At 32.9% G+C, this 18,790-nt stretch overlaps 1 protein-coding gene across 50 annotated transcripts in view; it reads right to left on the reverse strand.

The window, feature by feature from the left end:
• Nucleotides 1–18,790, reverse strand: part of CLASP2 (cytoplasmic linker associated protein 2) — a 194,468-nt gene that overhangs the window by 45,162 nt on the left and 130,516 nt on the right. For 11 of the 50 annotated variants that reach the window (XM_076006146.1, XM_076006143.1, XM_076006145.1 and 8 more), the window contains 5 exons: nt 15,817–15,923; nt 12,649–12,893; nt 11,351–11,414; nt 1,032–1,195; nt 226–304 (listed from right to left, as the gene is read on the reverse strand). In XM_076006146.1, coding sequence (XP_075862261.1) covers nt 226–304; nt 1,032–1,195; nt 11,351–11,414; nt 12,649–12,893; nt 15,817–15,923 — 659 coding nt within the window. Of the gene's footprint in view, nt 1–17; nt 69–225; nt 305–1,031; nt 1,196–11,350; nt 11,415–12,648; nt 12,894–14,140; nt 14,165–15,816; nt 15,924–16,863; nt 16,927–18,790 lie in introns of all 50 variants that reach the window. The other 39 variants (XM_076006071.1, XM_076006076.1, XM_076006078.1 and 36 more) reach the window with 7 other exon arrangements.

Here is an 18,790-nt window from a genome sequence, read left to right on the forward strand (position 1 = left end):
AACAAAAACAAAAAAACCTTAGAGCTCCAAAAAGAGTGAAGCTGGTCCCGAAGTGCTGGCTTGACTGTCTGAAAGTTTACAAAAACAAAACCCACTGATTGAACAGCTTCTCATATGACGGAAATACAAATATCAACATAACTTTATTAATAAAATAAAATAAAAATAATAAAATAAAATACTTCAATTCCTTTACAATGAGTTCAAAGGACCTCAAATTTTTACCTTCAAGCTTGGTGTTTGGGTCTGATCAACTGTAAATCTCATTAGAATATTAAACTGAAGATCATTTGGAAAAGATTCTCTGAAATAAATATAAAGCAAAACAGAACAAAAAAATTAAGTCAGCAAGTAGGCATGTAGCAGCAAAAGACTGCTTAATATCAAAACATACTCAAACAGCATGCATGATGCAGTATCTATATGTGGTATAGTATATAATAAAAGCATTCCCAGAAGAACATGAACATTTGAATTTATGCCCAGTACAGGGTTAAAAATTAACATTACAATAAATAATAGTCTATCTTGCCTCAACTGCAGATTTAATCAAAAAAACATATTCAGTAAAAGGTTCAACAGTTTTAGAAATGTTTCCCCATACCTAAAATCTGAATTCTAGACTCACCTCAACTTAGTAAATGGATATTTGAAATAAGTCACTTCAACAATCTACATAAGAAAGTAGAAATATATCATTGGTTCAAAATCTTCTGAAAAGAGATTTTGAATATTTAAATGCATAATAAAACATTCTTTTCAAATGTAGAAAATACTTTTATTTACATTAGATCAAATAAAATCGTCAACCTTACTTTGCAGATAATAGCTTAATTAAAATAAAACACCACTTTGAATTATTCAACTAATATTAACAAAATTTATTATAATGCGAATGGGCATAATGAACAATTTCCAAATGGAGCCCATGCAGTCTAAATTGTTTGAAAGGATTCAAGAAATCTGAACTTTTAATATAGGAACTAAATATCACTATCAGGTAAACTTGAAATATATGAAAAAAATTTTACCTTGTAACATCAAGGGCTTTCTGAACTTTTGCCTGAACAGATCCAAGCAAATCAGCACCCATTTTTTTTAACAGTTGTGTCAGCAGTACAAATAACCAATCTTGAAGATCATCTTTGTGGACTTGTATGAAATCCACTAGAGTCTCCAAAAACATGCTGAACACCTAAAGTTGATAAAGGAGAGAGGTGGGGAGAAAAAGAAGGAAATATTGACCTCTATGCTCAATTCAAAACTGAAATAGAAAGGAAAACAGGATTCAGAGGCACAGCGATTGGCAGCCAAGCGGAAAAACAAATCTCTCTTGCTTTTCATTGGACTCTGTGATACAAGAGTACATTTGAACGGTTATCCAACTTCTGCAGAAGTTTGACAATTAGCTATCCCATGCAGCATCACTTGGTAAAGAAAGTTTGGCCATAATGGCTGGCACACCTAATGTTATCAATGATGCCACAGCTTAAACTGAAATCTATTCTATCTGAAATTGAGGAAAAGGAACTATGTATAGCCTCACTGACTCTCAGCATTTTGGAAGAGTGGCATTGAATAAACCAGAGGACAACTATACTGACAGCTACCTTACAAGTTTAAAATTTATCTGGCATAATGAGATAATTAGAGAATCCTCAGATTTCTCAAAATGACAATTGTCATAAATATTTTGGTAGGAGATATATTATTTACTAAAACTGCCTCAAAAGTAATTTTTAATGAGCTGGGATAACTATAGCTGTATCTAAAAACAAACAAACAAACAAACACACACAAAAAACAAGTCCAGGGTAAATGTCTACTCAATTTTAGTGATTTTAAAAAAAGTTCTAGATGGCATGCTATTAGTCTCCATTTCTATTGATGGATCTTATATTTGGTTCCAATATTAATCTACTGTTTTTAATAATTTTATGAGATGAAAAAAAATTTTTACAGTGAAGGGAAGCTAATGTTCATAAATGATGTATCACATTAGAATACTTCTGAAAAGTGACCTATAATAAGGTTTTATCTTTACAAGAAATTCAATACCATATTGGAAAATTTATTTCTAGGTACAAAGGAAACATGTCTAAAGACTGTCAACCATGCTATATTATGAGACAAATTATAATCATAGTAGATAAAAACTATGGTTTTAAAAATACTTAACAACCTCAAAAAGTAACTATGCTAATTTGGGAATTAAGGCTTTTGCTTTCAATGTATATTTTATTTCTTGAATTCCGCTTATACAGTTATAGATAAATTGGTTTTATCTCTTATGTTAGAAATGAAGGATTTTCTCTATCAGAATTATAACTTAGTTTTAACATTTGAATCTGAGTTAAAAAGAAAAAATATATTTTAGTTATTTGCTTAAGATATTCTGTATTTGTAAAAGCAGAAACTACAACTACTTTAAATTTTTTAGTACTCTCTGAAGCAGGCAGTGTCTGCTTCAACACAGTTCTTACTCACAATGCAGATTCCTTTACCTTCTATTCCAACCCTCCTCCAACTACCCTCAAACCTGGCTTCTCTTAGATTCCAAACTTGGCTGACTGCTTCATTTAAACTATCTCTAGCCCTCTCCTTGATGCCCAGAATGTTGTTAAGGAACTTCACTAGACCTAGTCTATGACAAATGTATGTATCTAATGTGGTACTCACTCTTACTGCTACCTGGAAAATCTGTCCAGCAGTGTGCTGGAGTCAGCTTGCACCTGTCTCAAGAGTCTATTGTTAAATATTTAGGAATTTTGTGAAGTGGTTAGTAGCTTGAAATCAGCCATGGTTTAAAAGTATTTCCCCCTCAGAAATAGGCAAACACTATAAACCAGGCCTTTCTGACTCTCCCCCAAAGCTGGTTTACTAGCACCTGATTCTCTTTTATTCTTTGGTTTACTTTCCCCATGTTGCAACTCTTGTCTATGCTCCTGAAGATTCCAACTTTAAGCTTTCCTATATGAAAATGCATTCTGAAAATCATGACATTAGAATGCCTAAGTTGACTCTCCTATTTTATGGATGAGGAAACAGAGAACCAGAAAATTAAGTGACTTGTCCAGTGTTTCACAGCTCGTCTATGGCTAGGCTAGGACTCGAAGCGAAGTCATTTCATTTTCAGTTGTGTTCTACCCATTTTATTACTAGATGACTTACCTAATCTACTTTTCATGTCATTCAACATGAAATTCTTCATTGACTTTCTGTTCAATTTGATTTCCTCTACTCCTATCCTTCTAATAATCATTTCTTCAAGAAAGAACTGATTTTATTCATTTTTAGGGCTAATCTTTCTATTCTATACTCTTGCTCTCTAAAGTATGGTCTTCTCTACTATCTTTATTGTTATTTTCTACCTAAATCCTTTGCTTATAGATACAGATATCATCCCAAGAATTTGTCTTTCAGCTTCCATCCTAACCAATTATCTTTTAATTGTGATGTGTAATGGCTTTTTCATAAGTTTAGTATGTTTGGCCATTCTGTAGCTTGACACTGCTTTCCTCTTATTATTTCATTCCTTTCTGGTTGCCAGGAATTCTCCTTTTACATCCTAAATGTCTTCAACCTAATTCTCTTTTCATCTTTTCATCATAAGTGTGACCTCTTTGACAAAGTCTCTCTGATCTACCCCCATGAAGCCCCAGAATCTCTAGAATAGCTCTCCTTTGGCCTTCTCAAAATCTGTTTATCATATTATCGTTGCAAGCACTAAAATTTTCTAACCTCAGGTCTGAATTTCTGTAGTAGTCTGTTTTTAGTCTTTACATTTCTTGCATATCAGAGGTCAGCAAACTATTTCTGTAACAGGCCAGACAGTAAATATCCTAGGCTTTGTAAACCAAGCAATCTCTACTGCAACTACTCAACTTTGCCTTTGTAGTACAGCCATAGACATTACATGAACAAATGATCATGGCTGTGTTCCAATATAACTTTATTTACAAAAACAGGCAGCAGGGCAGATTTGGGCTGGAATTTGACAACTCATGCATCTTTTTTCACCATTAGACTGTGATATCACTCTTGACAAAAACAAAATCCTTTAATGTCCCATCATTATCTGTAAGATAATATCTCAAACCCTTAGATAAGATTCTAACTACAAACTGATCTTGGACTATCTGGCAACATTCACTCTTTATCCTTAAACACATCTCACTTACCTCCCTGATTTCCTACCACACCGCTACTCCATTCATTTATACACAGTTTGTGAAGCCCTACAAAATTTCCACTCAAGTCCCAGCCAAGAAGCTTCTTGGACTACTTTAGAAAATAGCCACTGATTTTCTTGACTTGGACCTCATAGTGGTGCTAGCTATTTATGATGCTATTTAACTTTTTCTGTATTTATATTATCTTCCCATCTGGAACACATACCACTTGAGAATAAGGAGTATATTTTTATATATTCTTGTATCACCAATTAGAACCAAGCTCAAAGTTATCAGAGGCTGAGGACCAAATAAAAAGTTGTTCAATGAATGTAAGAATTTCATCCTGAGTGAAAATTTATTCCATAATTGGTAGCCAACCTTTTCCCCTCAATTAAAGAAGGAAGACCTTTCCTTCATTCTAGCCGAGATTAACTTCTTTTTATTTCCTATAAACTTTCTGGCATCTCCTACTTCTTTTTCTGAATTCATGCTACCATTTCCAGGAGGCCCTTTCTTCTCATGCTGATATATCCAAAGCTTATGTTTCTGTCAAGATTCAAAATGAAATTTTCTTCAAGAAGATTTCTCTAAGTATCCCAAGTAGAAATTTCATTTGGTTAGATATAATGTGAATAGATGAATAAAAATGTAGACATGCTATTTGTTGTATTCTACATATAGAATTGTACTATTATCTTTTTAAAATATTATATCCTATCAGTGGTACTTACTAAATGATCATATATATATATATATATATATATATATATATATATATATATATATATATACAGCTGACCCTTGAACAAGGAGGGTTTAAATTGTGTTGGTCCACTTATATGTGGACTTTATTTCACCTCTGCCATCCCTGAAACCGCAATACCAATCCCTCTTCTTCCTCCCCCTCTGCCTTAGGATGAAGATCTTTATGATGATTCACTTCTAATTAATGAATAATAAATATATTTGCTCAGATTTTCTTAATTACACTTTCTTTTCTTTAGCTGACTTTATTGTAAAAATACAGTATAAAATATATATAACTTACAAAACATCTGTTAATTTACTGTTTATGTTATCGGTAAGATTATATATACACCATTCTTACCTTATCTGTGATTAAAGAAAATGGAAAGTAGATATGCTAATGTAATTCTAGAATAATACTAGGGATAAACTTTTTATTTCAGAAAAGAAAGTTGAGAATCATTGTTCCATAATCCTCTGTTTACTTTGATGGAATGACATTAATAGAATATTAGAAAGTACATGTGGGAAGGCAGGGGCTAAATTTTTTTTAGTAATTGTGAAACTTGAGAATCATTTAAAAATAATTCAGTGGGAGCAACCTTAAATGGAATCAATTTATAGTCCCACATATTTCACAACAGTTAACTTGTTGGAAAAGAATTAAATATTTAAGCTATTACGATTGAGGCAGCCTTTTCTTAAACTCTCTTATATCTTAGGTGTGCCAGTCATCAAATACAGAACAGAAGAACATAATCAAATTAGATTAATTAGTAGATTAAAAAGCACATCTCCAAACAGAATGACAGTTTGCATAACTGCAAATAGCATTTCGTGGATTGCAAAGGGTCCAACACTGCATGAACTCTTTGGGAGAGAAAAATAGAGAAAAAGGGTTAATTTCACAGTCATGCAGTAAAGTTAGGTTTCCAACAAATATTGAACCAACTTACTCTCTATTGAGAGTTCCAACACAGGGGACAGCATGCAAAAAGAAAAAAAGAAAAAAAAGAAAAACACACAAATTAGTCGCCATCAATGCAAAGTTCCTGTATGGAAGAAAAACACTTAGAAAATAAAAGTGACAAATGTTTTTCAAAATTTTATGGTAAACTCAAAAGTTTTTAAAACAAAGAGTTAAATGAATAGTATGGGAGAAGAGTATATGGTTTTCCAGTGTTTCTCTTTCACTTCTTTGCCAAGGAAATTAAAAAACTAAAAACAAAACCCTTCTTTTCCAGACCCTACTATCCTTGAGGCTCAACTTCTGGCAAAGGACCCAAGAATAAGAGAAACTAACTCCCATTTCTGAACAGAGCCAACATTTGGTTCTAAAGCACAATAACTAGCATTTATTCCCCCTTTCTTTTTTTCTATCTTTTCTCCTCTCAGACACAATACTTTCACAAGTTAAATTATTTCTGTAAAGGTCTGGAACAATTACTATTGTTTGGAGGCCAAAAGTAACTATTTATACAACTTTTTATTTTTTCCCAGGTAAGATGTATGTGATGGTCTCCTGATCCAACAACTGTGGGTAGCTGAATTGCCTAGAACACTTGTCAGAAGAACAGATGTGAGCTTCTAAGTAGGGTATTCAATTATGCCCCCTTTTAGTAGGCACAGATTGAATTCCTACCCTTGCTGTCCAAAGCTCAAGAGCATGATTCAAGAAGTAGGGTTACATAGACAATAAAATGACAATTCAGAACATGCATCTCAGCGAGGGTACCACTTTTCAGAGAGTTTGTTCAGAGTCAAATGCCAGAAACACATGGGATAACTGTTGGCATCTGACACTGCTTACATTTAAGGAGAAAAAAAATGGGTCCAGAGCAGTCAAAATAAAAATCCGCCTTGTCTAAAAAATATAAGGAGGAAATACACTGGGGGCTGGAGAAGGTGGTCCTAGCTGAAAAGATATGGGCTGCTGCTTACAACCTGGTTCTCTAAGTATCTTGATTCAGCTGGGGACAACAGGTAGTTTCAACCATGTTCAGCAAAAGTGACAACTTTCACTTATCAAGGAAGCCAGCTACCATCCAGAAGCTGCTAACTTAGAGACTGAAATGCTGACTCTAACCTAAAAGGATGTGGGAACATCCATTCAACCAATGGTCATGGCATGAAGTGTCTCCCTTCTAGGAGCAAGGCTTTATGCAATTTCTGCCCAAGAGCTTTCAGGATAGTTAAGGGTTCAGATAAGTGACTACAATTCAGAGTGGAGATCCAATCCAGGCTTGAGGAAGAAGTGGTATCCAAAGGAGGCCAAAGGATGCTAAGTTGAGGAAGAGAGGGAAGTACCCTTGATAGCATATTTCATGGCTATAAGGAAAAGTGCATGGCACATTAGGGGAAACATAATTCAGGCTGAGTTGAGAGTGAAGAAGGAATAACAAGCAAATATGATAGGCTTTGTTTGGATATTTTCTTGAGGGAAATGAGCAATTACTGAAGGATGAGCTAATAGAAAAGATCTGCTGTTTAGAAAGATTAATCAAGGAAGCAGTGTGGAAGAGAATTTAGGGATGGAAGGTGGAGAGTGGGTACAGCATGCAAAAGACAGTTGTGTCCTGAATTAGCAATGAGAATGGAGAGATATTCAGAAGACTGTAGGCTAGGCATGGTGGCTCACACCTGTAATCCTAGCACTCTGGGAGGCTGAGGCGGGAGGATAGTTTGAGCTCAGGAGTTCGAGACCAGCCTGAGCAAGAGTGAGACCCCATCTCTACTAAAAAAATAGAAAGAAATTAGCTGGACAACTAAAAAAAAAAAAATATATATATATATATATATATATATATATATATATATATATATATATTAGCTGGGCATGGTGGTGCATGACTATAGTTCTAGCTACTTGGGAGGCTGAGGCAGGAGGATTGCTTGAGCCTAGGAGTTTGAGGTTGCTGTGAGCTAGGCTAACACCACAGCACTTTAGCCTGGGCAAGAGAGTGAGACTCTGTCTCAAAAAAATAAATAAAAATATTCAGAACGTTGAATCAACAGAATTGAGTGTAGTTTCTAGAATAATGCCAAAATTCGCAACCAAGGGATGGTGGTATCATCTAACAAGATATGCAATGCAGGAGGAAGTGTAGTTTTAAAGCTGACAATAACCAATAGGCATGTGATCATTTAATTTAAGTGGAGGAGAAAAATATAGGCTAGAAATACACATTTGGGAGCCTTTAGGATAAAGTGGGTAACTGAAGGTCCAAGATAAGGTACAGAGTAAAAGAAGAGGGCCTAGGGCAAGACTCTATACAGCATCAACATTAGGAAAATAAGCAAAGAGACAGGTGTCTGAAGAGTGAAATAAATGGTATAAGGAAGACTGGATTAGGCACCTCAGAAGACAAAACACACCTTTCCTCCTCTCCCATACTACATTCCTTAAAATGACTTAAAAGGCACAATGAATAAACTCACTATAAAACTGAAAAATAAAATAAGGAAATCAGTCAGTAAATTGGAATGTATGAGAAATTCCTGGACAACCAAGCAGATGAGACTATATTAGCAGGAGATAAAATACATATTTATGTATCTAACAACACAGCCACAAGATGAGACCTCCTTCTAACTCAAAAGAAGGGCAGGTAGAAAGAATGAATGAGTTTATGTGCAGTTAGGTTTGCTGGCTAGAGGCAAGAAATGGAGCTCCTGCTTGACAGCTTCTATATTCTTGGTAAACTAAGAGGCTAGGACATATGCTGGGCATGAGATAGGTGGGGAGGTAAACAGGGCCAGAGTTTTGAGGAGAGAAAATATCTGATAAAGTCTCCATGGAGGACAGAACAGAAAACTGAGAAGAGGAGGATTACTAGGCAGCACTGAGCACTTAGACAAAAACCACAAATCAGATACACAGACTGGCAGGAAAAGGTAGAGCTGTGTGATTTCACCCAGCAGGGACCAATACATTGTTTCTCTTCAATAGTCCTAATCTTCAACCAGTGGCATGAGCTATAAGAATACAGGTTCCTGAACATAAATTTCTATTATAGTGTCAATGACAAAGTGTTGATCAAATAAAACAGGCATCAGCAAACTATAGCCTGTAAGCTAAGACAAGTTTTTATAATTTTAAATGGTTTTAAAAACAATCAAAAGACTATTTAGTGGCACATAAAAATTATATGAACATTCACATGTACCATACTGGATTTAAATCTTCAGCTGGATTTTAGTTTATGTACAAAGTGGGATTTTAACATAGTTAAGTAGTGTCATAAATAATGTTCATAAATAAAGTTTTATTGCAACCCAGCCACACTCATTTGTTTATATGTTGTCTGTTATGGATACCTTTATGCTGTAAGAACAGAACTGAGTAGCTGGGACAGAGACCATTATGGCCTGCAAAGCCACATTATTCACAGAAAAAAATGGGTAACTGCTAATATAGAACAAAATTGCACTTGGAAAGAAAAAATCAGAAGAAATTACTTGATCATGAAGATGGAATTATTGGTATTTTATAAAAATACCCTAAAAAGTAAGGGTCATATCTACTATTTTAATAATATCAGAATACAAAGCAAAACCTCCAACACATTTTAACTCAGCATAGCGTGGCAACATGTCCAGTTTATTCTTAATGAATTAATTATTGGCAGAACCTCTGATGAACAATCACCAAACAAAAGCCAAACAAAACCAAAATTTTCCCATTACATTATCTTCATTGAACTTACTAAAAAACCAAACACCAAAGCAACCAAACAAAACCAGATAAGTCAGTAAGAAGTTATGTTGTTATAAGGCCCTAAGAAGAAAAATCAAAAAGTCATTTTTCTGATTCAACTTTAGGGAGAATTGTAACTGGCTGTCCACATCAGAGGAAGATCAGATATTTGTGCTCAGTTAAGTTCCTTTATCAATGTCAAACTTGGCTTTTCTATTGGATCTTTTAAAAAATGTTTTTCTTTATTACTGCATAGATCTGGCATCCAATCAAACTGCATTATTGCCCTAACAAAAAGTCAAAAACTGTGGTCTTGTATCTTCCAGTAGTGAAGAGTTATTGAAGATGCTTAATAACTATATTTTTCAAAGTTGAATAGACTACTAATTAAAATGTCATTCAATAAAGTAAGCTCACCTAAATAACTGTCTTGTCTTTTGGCTTATATTGCTAACTAAAAATATCAAAAGTTAATTTGTTCAGAATTTATAGAAATTTTGCATTAAAGCAAGACCTCTGAGTGTAATCAGTGGTAGCAATATCAATATAAAATGGTACGGTTATCTACACATTCAATTTAAAAGTTACAAACTTAAAAAAATTTTAGTAAACAAACTGCTTACCAAATATATTTTCATCTTTGTCTTTCAAAAGGATCTTTCATCCTCAGATAAAATAAAGACACTTTCTGACAAAGAATAATCTTTGTAAAATATCATTTTAAAGTATGAGCAATTTATTTAAATTATGTATATATCCCACTGGATTTAAATCTTTAGCTGGATTTATGTACAAAGTGGAATTGTATTATTTTTAAATAGAGTTGTAAGTAATGAAAATACCAAAAATAGAAAAAAAGGAGAAGGAAATGATGTGTGACAATAAAGTGAAGACAATAAAACAAACAAAAAAAAAAGTAAAGTGAAGTTCATTGGTATTTTTCTCATAATTTCTTTGCCACATCTCCCTCTCACTTAGGTTAGAAAGTCTCCTGTACACACTTGGTGTCCTAAAGGAAGATATTTAAGGTTTCATCATTATTAAACACATTGCTGGAAACAGAATAAATGACCACATTTTTATACAAGTAGTATGCATCAAGGTAAACCAAAATTTCACAGTAAACATGCAGATTATGCATAAGTACTTAATTAAATACATTTTAGTTAACATTAGAAATTGAACAAAGTGCTTAAAATTTTTATGAACTATTTCAATGTATGAATGTTTCTTTTTTTACATTACTGCCAAATTATGGCTAAAGCCATATTTTGTGCTTTTGTGTTATTTAACAATAATTCTTTTCAACGAAATTCTTTCAAAATAGAAATAAATTTACATTAATGTTGTAATTCATTACAGAAGAAAACAAATGTTAGAAACCTTTTCAACTTACCCAAATTACATCTTTTACAAATAGTAAAATATTCTTAGTACAAAATACACCACTTTGATTAAATTATAATTTAGTTGTGCTTATAACTATACCCCTTTCAGTTTTCAGTCTCAGATAATCTCTCATTGAAGAAGCTCAAATGGTTACCAGAGAGTAATTTCTAAATTATATATGATATTGAATACTTAATTTTAATTATGTTTGAAAATATTACTATAATTTTGGGACAATAAAACAAAAATGGCTTATAGCTTTCTGCTATTATTTTACTTCTTTTATGGGTAAGATACAAATGATACCCCATAGGAGTAAATAATCTTAAATGCTAAAACGTACCTTGCCATGAGGATCAGCAAACATTCTTGTGAAAATTTCACATAATCTTTTCAGTTCAACTCGGCTGCCAAAATAATAAAATGGCTAATTAATATCTTGCTGTAGGAAGAAAACATATAAAAGTCACCTTACATTTCATTAAGTTTCTTAACAACAATAACAAAAGGTTAAAAAAATCAGCCCTCAAAATTGAGAAATATGTGGGATTTACTAATTAGGGATAAATATAAAATTATCAATGCAACAACAATTATTTTTTAACCTACACTATCTTAAAGGTTAATATTTGTGAAAAGAAATACAATTATATTTCATTAATATAGTATGACAGGTGGAATTTTACATGTGGCATTCCCAACACATAATCTTATCCTTTTAATTGCTAAGATGGTTTCTTAAATTTTGCCACTTAGGGGCTAAAATCTTTCTAAACTATGCCTACTCCCTTGCCTTTTAAAATGATATAATGAATCTAATCTTGATGGGCTGGCAACAATATTATGATGATTTATTACAGTGATTCATAAAGTATGTGATATCCACACATGAAGATACATTAGGTAGCACATAATAAATATTCATTTTAAATTTTATAGTCCTAATACTTCCTAAAATAAATACACAGCAAGTATATCAAACCCTGATTTTACAGGTATCAAGTCAAGAAGTAACCCTCTACATTCTATCACATTCAAATCTATGAACTATCTTAAGCTAGATTCTTAAAGGGGTTGACTATAAAGGTTTAAAATATTACACAGACAAGGACAATGTAGAATTTAAGGGGAAAAAAAGCAAGCTAAAGCCATTAGAAAACAAAATCCCAAATCAACTTCTGTCCTTAGAGAAATTCAGTCCAATTTGCCTTCATATGATACTAAGATTCACATATTACATGCATATTAAGAATATACTTTCATTTCCAAATAAGCATAAACATTCTTTCCTCTTGCGGAAAAATTTAGCACAAATGAATTTTCATAAACCAATTAGTGTTATTGTTATGCTTTTTATTATTTATTTTAATATTAAAATCAATAACGTTTTTATTAACTTCTATTTATGAATAAAAAGTTTCCTTTTAAAATGTTTTGTTAAATAGAGCAAGTTAATTAAAACATTTTTAGTAAACTCTAATACAGATGGTCCTAAAGGACTGAGGCTTGGGAAAAACACTTTGATGCAATCTTGTGAATTTCGGACAAGTCTTTTCTGTATTTCTAAAGCATTATGGGAACAAAGTCAAGTCAAAAAGTGCTAACCTAATAGTAAAATTATTTTAAGATAATGCATCTCACCTTAGTGTTCTTTGATTTTTTAGTAAGTTCTGCAGACCTAGGAGGCCTTCCTTCCTTTCTGACCAATTGGAACTAGCACATCTATTGAGGACTTCTGCCACATCTTCTGTTTGCCTCATATATGTAGGAATACTACCATTTCGAGAACTATAGGAGCGTTCTGAACAAGCACTAGATGCGTCACTGTTAGCATCATCATCTGAATGCATTCCATATGATTCATATCTTCTTCGAGCAGGTTTTTTCTGTCATACATAAAAAATCTCATTAGCAGTAGTCAAATGAATATATTGGTATTTTGTAATTTCTACTGACCACAAAAGGATTGATCACTGCTTTAAAATCAGCGCAAAGCATGCTAATCATTATAACAAAAAGCCAATATTTAGTTTTTCTTCAAAAAACATGTTTTAGAAGTTAGTTAGTAGAAGGTAAAATATTCTTTAACCAGGGAAGTGGTAGGAACAGAATAAGACTATATGGAAGTTCAGATACATGAGGTGGAAAGTGATCAAAAATGTGGATATTTTTCTTTCCCCTTTTCATGGAAAACCAAGAACTACTAGAATGTAAATGAACAGAAACTACTAGAAAACTCAGTTGGTAAGAAGAGAATACTACCTTTTTAAAGGAAGGTACAATGGATCAGATAAATGCATGTAAAGTTCTATTTCTTTTGTTTGTTTCTCTACCTTCTCTTTCCTCTATTCCCCTTTTACCTCTACTATCACTTCTCTTGCCACTCTTCCTTCTCTTTTTCCCAACCCTCATGTCTCCTAGAGAGGTAAAATACAAAGAATGAAAAACTATTTTGCTTACTATGCTTTTCTCAATGTGTCTATATTGTCTATTTCAATAAATATAACAAAGCATATTCACATTCCTTTGATTTTTTTATATAAAAGCCTTATCTAAAGCTTACATTAATATATGTAACTGCCAATTATACCTTGCATATTAAAAGTGAAATGAGAGAGAATAAACGGTTTATCTGAGATTTCCTTGGGAGAGTTGGAAACAAATATTTATGTAATCTGATATCTGAACTTTGGCTGGTGAGTGGTGAATATATTTCTACGAAAGAGATTAAATACAACAAATTCAAATAGTTTCAGGTGGAAATAAGTTTTCTCTAAAATCTAAAAGAAATATGAGTTGAACTTAAAATAGTTTTATAATGATGTTTCCATCATTAAATGCCTTATATTGATTTAGAGACACCAACTTAATTTAGAATGGTAATACTGTGATGTTTCCCATGTTGGTTCCAGAATCAGTATTGTTATAGATGTCAGTATGAATCACTTCACCTGATTTGTATGATGTAGCCAGGACTAGAAGACACTATTCAAGCAGTACCTCCCTCTTGATAATATTTACAGATAAACAGATGCATGTCTAAGAATTTTAAGACTGTCATTTGTTAAACTGATGAAGCAAAGAAAAAAACGTTATAGTATCATAAGATGTCAGAAAATAGCAATATCTATACCTTAGTCCGTATGTCTCCTAAGAGCTGAGAGCAGTAAATTTTTAAAGAGAAAAGTTGAAAAAAATGAAGTACATTTTGCTAAACAGCACAAGGAAGTAGGAATTAACAATGCCCATGATAAGAAACATTACGTTTTTTAACATATAGATACAAAACAACTGTTTATTTGCAGGCTATATCTTTAATCTTGTCAATATCCTTTAGTTCAAAGAGAAATATAAGCTAATACAAAAATATTCTCATAAACCAGTTTTCCCAAAGAAACTCAAATGTTCTTCTTATTTGGATTCTTTGCCATTTCCAAAGTTAAATTTATTTCTATGATTCTCTCCAGGTACCAATTATGCTTAATAATTGGAAAGGTTTTTCCTAAAAATTGATAGTTGTGACTGGAATATCAGGTACTATGCAAATAATAGAAGTAGATCAAATCAGTTATTGGGATTCCGATTTTAGCCTTGGTGGTTAAATACTTCTCATATAATTCAAACTCATCATTTTAGGATTATAAGTAATAGTTTAAGAATAACCCACTCAATTCATAATACTTATGTAAGCAGAATTTAACTGGTAAATCATTTGATTAAAAAAATCCCAAAAACATTTGAGAAACACAGTGATGACGAATATTATATTTAAAACATCTGATTCATTTAATATCATCAGAATAAGAGGTGATCAATACATTCCATGTCCAAGAAAACAAAGTCCTTGCTCAGTTATATTAATTTATAAACAATAAGCAAATGGGTGAGATAAAGGGACAAAATCAAAACATATAGACTATTAGAGCAGAACTATACATGTAATGATATTCAATAAATTATACCTATTAACAATGAATTTTTTTTGAGACAGTCTCACTCTGTCACCCCAGCTAGAGTGCAGTGGCATTATCACAGCTCACTGTAATCTCCAATTTGTGGGCTCAAACGATCCTCCTGCCTCAGCCTCCCAAGTAGCTGGGACTACAGGCATACTCCACCATGCCGAGCTTATTTTTTTTGTAGAGAAGGGGTCTTGCTCTTGCTCAGGCTAGTCTTGAAATCCTGGCCTCAAGCAATCCCCTTGACTCAGCCTCCCAAAATGCTATGATTTACAGGTGTGAGCCACCATGCCTGGCCTAGAATATGTTTTTAAACCTCACTGTTAATGTGTCAGGCATAAATAAGCAGGAATTATATCTAATTATAAGATACCATTATATCTTCATTATAATTTGCTTTGAGGCTGTACTTTCAGCTTAGAAAATAAAAATTTTGTAAAAATACAAAAGACTAAACAAAATCCCACCTCAACTAAGACAATCCCTAAATACTCAAGGTTAGGCTAGCCTTGAAATTATTATACATGCTTGTAAGTGTACATATTTATATACTAATCAATCTGCACTTACCTGTGTATACTACAGTATATAAAACAAATTATTAAAGACATCAATATTTATATTCCTGACATCCCATCAGTATTATTGCTCCTGGCTTAAAATTCTGAGTAATTAATAAAGATCAAGGATTAATTACATTGCTCTGTTTTTTACATTGTCCATATTTCATCTTCCTAGATTTAATTAAAAAAAATTTCCCATCCCCTTTTCCTCATGGGTGAACTGGATTACTCATACATTAGTTTCATAATTAGAACATTTATAATGATAAGGAAATGGAGAAGAGTACCAAGGCATCTGCTACTGCTTCCTCCACGTCAGAACCTGTGTTCAGGACTCGCATGGCACTGACAGAAGATGATAGTCGGCTTGATTGGCTAATTCCATACCCTGGACCTAATTCAATAAAAAAAGGAAAATAGCTTTGAAGGAGTCATAAATGTAAGAGTGTTAGGCTGGGAAACTTTAAGACTTTTAAGAGGGGGAAAAAAAAACCAATGGGGCAAAGCATTTTAAAAGCAATATTGTATTTTCTGGGCACATTTAGTTTTTGGTAAAATAAAAGGGTACAGACAATTAAAATTATTGACAATGTATGGGAAATAAATTTTAAAAATAGTAGCTATTTATTAATGACCACAAGGTAGAAGAAAGCATGGCTGGTTGACTAAGGGCTTGCAAGTCTATAGCCCTATAATTAATCCAGCTCTATCAATTCAGGCAAATCTCATCCATACAGCTGAACCACAGGGTAACCCAGAACAAAGATCAGTCCTCAACCAATAAGGAGAGGGAGATCAATGAAGCCACACTGGGAATTTACAAGGAAAAAAAGCTTTAATTATTATCTCCTCTTCTTCAAGATAGGTTGGTTTCATTCTATAACTAAGACAGATCATTTGACATCTGTTAAGTGTCTACTATGTGCCCAATGTTATGAGATATGGAAAGACAAACCAGAGATGAATTCTCCCACTCAACTGCTTTCTATACCATCATTTACAATTAAAACACTTCATCCACCATTTTGGTTTTTTTTTTTAAACATATATACAAAGATGAGGTACATAACTGAAAACATAAAACAATTCTATATTTAAAAATGACATAACAGGTTATACAAAAGAAAAATGTCCATCTGCCAGTGAGAAAAATGCTCAGTAAGGTTGCTGAAACGGGGAAAAGTTATTTGGTGGAAAAGGAAAAAAAATACAAGTATTTATTCTCCAACAAATTAAATGTAAATAACAAAACATGAATATTATTCAATGGAAACTGAAAAGGACAAAATCTGAGATGAATGCCAGATGAAAGTGAAAATGTACTCATCCTTCACCTGAGGCCCCATACACATCGGGGGCGTAGAGGGCACCAGTTGATCTGGAATGGTGTCTGGAGGCTGGAATAACAGGACCATACAAACCTCATCTATTACCACAGAAACAAGGAATAGTGGCAGCACTACTGTCAGGCAAGGAGAGTTAGTTAACACTGGTGTTACTCTTAATAGTTAATGATCAGAATACTGCCAAGTAGGGCAACTGAACATTAGTATTCCAACATCATCCCTGACATACAAACACATCTTACACCTAAGTGGACAGACAGAGGTCTACAGGAGACAAAAAAGCAAGTATTCAAATGGAAGGAAATGTCAAAAGTACAAGCATGAAACAAACAAACAAAAAAACCAAACATATCATAGTTAAAAAAAAAACCACTATGGTAACTCATAAAAATCTTATATCCATTAATCTTGACACCCAATGAGGCAGTTATTAATATTCCAGATTATAGATGGTACTATAATTTAAATGTTTGCCCACCCGCTACCCCCAATTTATATGCTGAAATTCTAATCCTCAAGGTGATGGTATTAGGTGAGGCCTTTGGGAGGCAATTAGGTCATGAAGGAAAAGCTCTCATGACTCAGATCAGTGCCTTTATTAAAGTGACCCCAGAGAGCTAGCTAGCTTCTTCCAACATGTGAGGGCACAGCCAGAAGACATCATCTATGAACCAGAGAATGGGCCCTCACCAGGCACCAGATCTGCTGGCACCTTGATCCAGGACTTCCTAGCCTCTAGAACTCTGAGAAATAAATTTCTGTCATTTATAAGTATTCAACTATGGAATTTTGTTACAACAGCCAAATGAACTAAGACAGATGCGGAAGCTAAAGCACAGAAGGAGGTAATTTGGTCAAAGCCATACTACTCATAATTGCTACTCCTCAGTATCTATATCTTTTCAAGGCCTCTGCTCTTAAATAATACATGTACCACATTCGAATTGTTCAAAAGATAATATACATCTTTTGTGTTAACATAACATTTTCCATAATGGTTTACAGAATATAAATTCTGTGTTCAAGAGTAGATTATTTAAATGTCAAAGCACATTTAAATGCCAAGAAATTTAATAATTTAACCAAAGAACCTAGAAATTTGTGATATGGTTCCTATATATTGCTCTAAAATCTAAATTAGCATATTTTCCATTTTAGATCTTAAAAATCCTAGTTTTCATAAAACTAAGTCAATCTTTCTCTTATATAAATAAATATACAGGAAAATACATTTTAATATTTAGTAAAATATATTACTTTTATTTTAAAAGTAATTCATCCTCAGATATTAATTAGAGCAGTCAAAATATTTTTATTACGAGAGCCACTCTTTCCTTCATTACAGGACAGCCATAATAAACAGGAAAATTATAAAAAATATTGAGAGAAAGAAGGATTAAATAAAGAGAATGTTGCACAAAATGTTTAATCATTCCTAAAAGGTGACTGGTATCATTAGTAAAATACAGTAATACATAATTTTATTTTATGGAACAGAAATAATTTCTAAAATGGTGAGAAAGAGTTGAGCAAATGTGGAAATGCCTAGTAGATGAAAATTTTTGAAAACCTTTATAGAATCAATAGTTATCTGTGACCAAAGATAACAGGTAAGAGTTGTGTTTGTAATAAACTAAGCTGTTTAAAAAAATCTTAGTTCTAGAAATAAATGGAAACTAAGGGCACAAGTTCCAGAGAAGTTCAGCTTTGCTCAGCTCTGATTTATTGCTGATGCTTTAGGGCCCTCACTAAATTAATTTTAAATTATTATAAAGCATGCACTTGTGATACATGTGAATGCATAACAAGCTAGGGGATTCATCTGCTGAATGGCAATTTTTTTTTCCTTTTTTATTATTTTTAATATATATTATAAAAAAAATTTTTTTTTTCAGCTGCCACAGTATTTCTTTTA

Source organism: Microcebus murinus, chromosome 1 (genome assembly GCF_040939455.1).
Source record: "Microcebus murinus isolate Inina chromosome 1, M.murinus_Inina_mat1.0, whole genome shotgun sequence".
NCBI classification, from domain to species: domain Eukaryota; kingdom Metazoa; phylum Chordata; class Mammalia; order Primates; family Cheirogaleidae; genus Microcebus; species Microcebus murinus.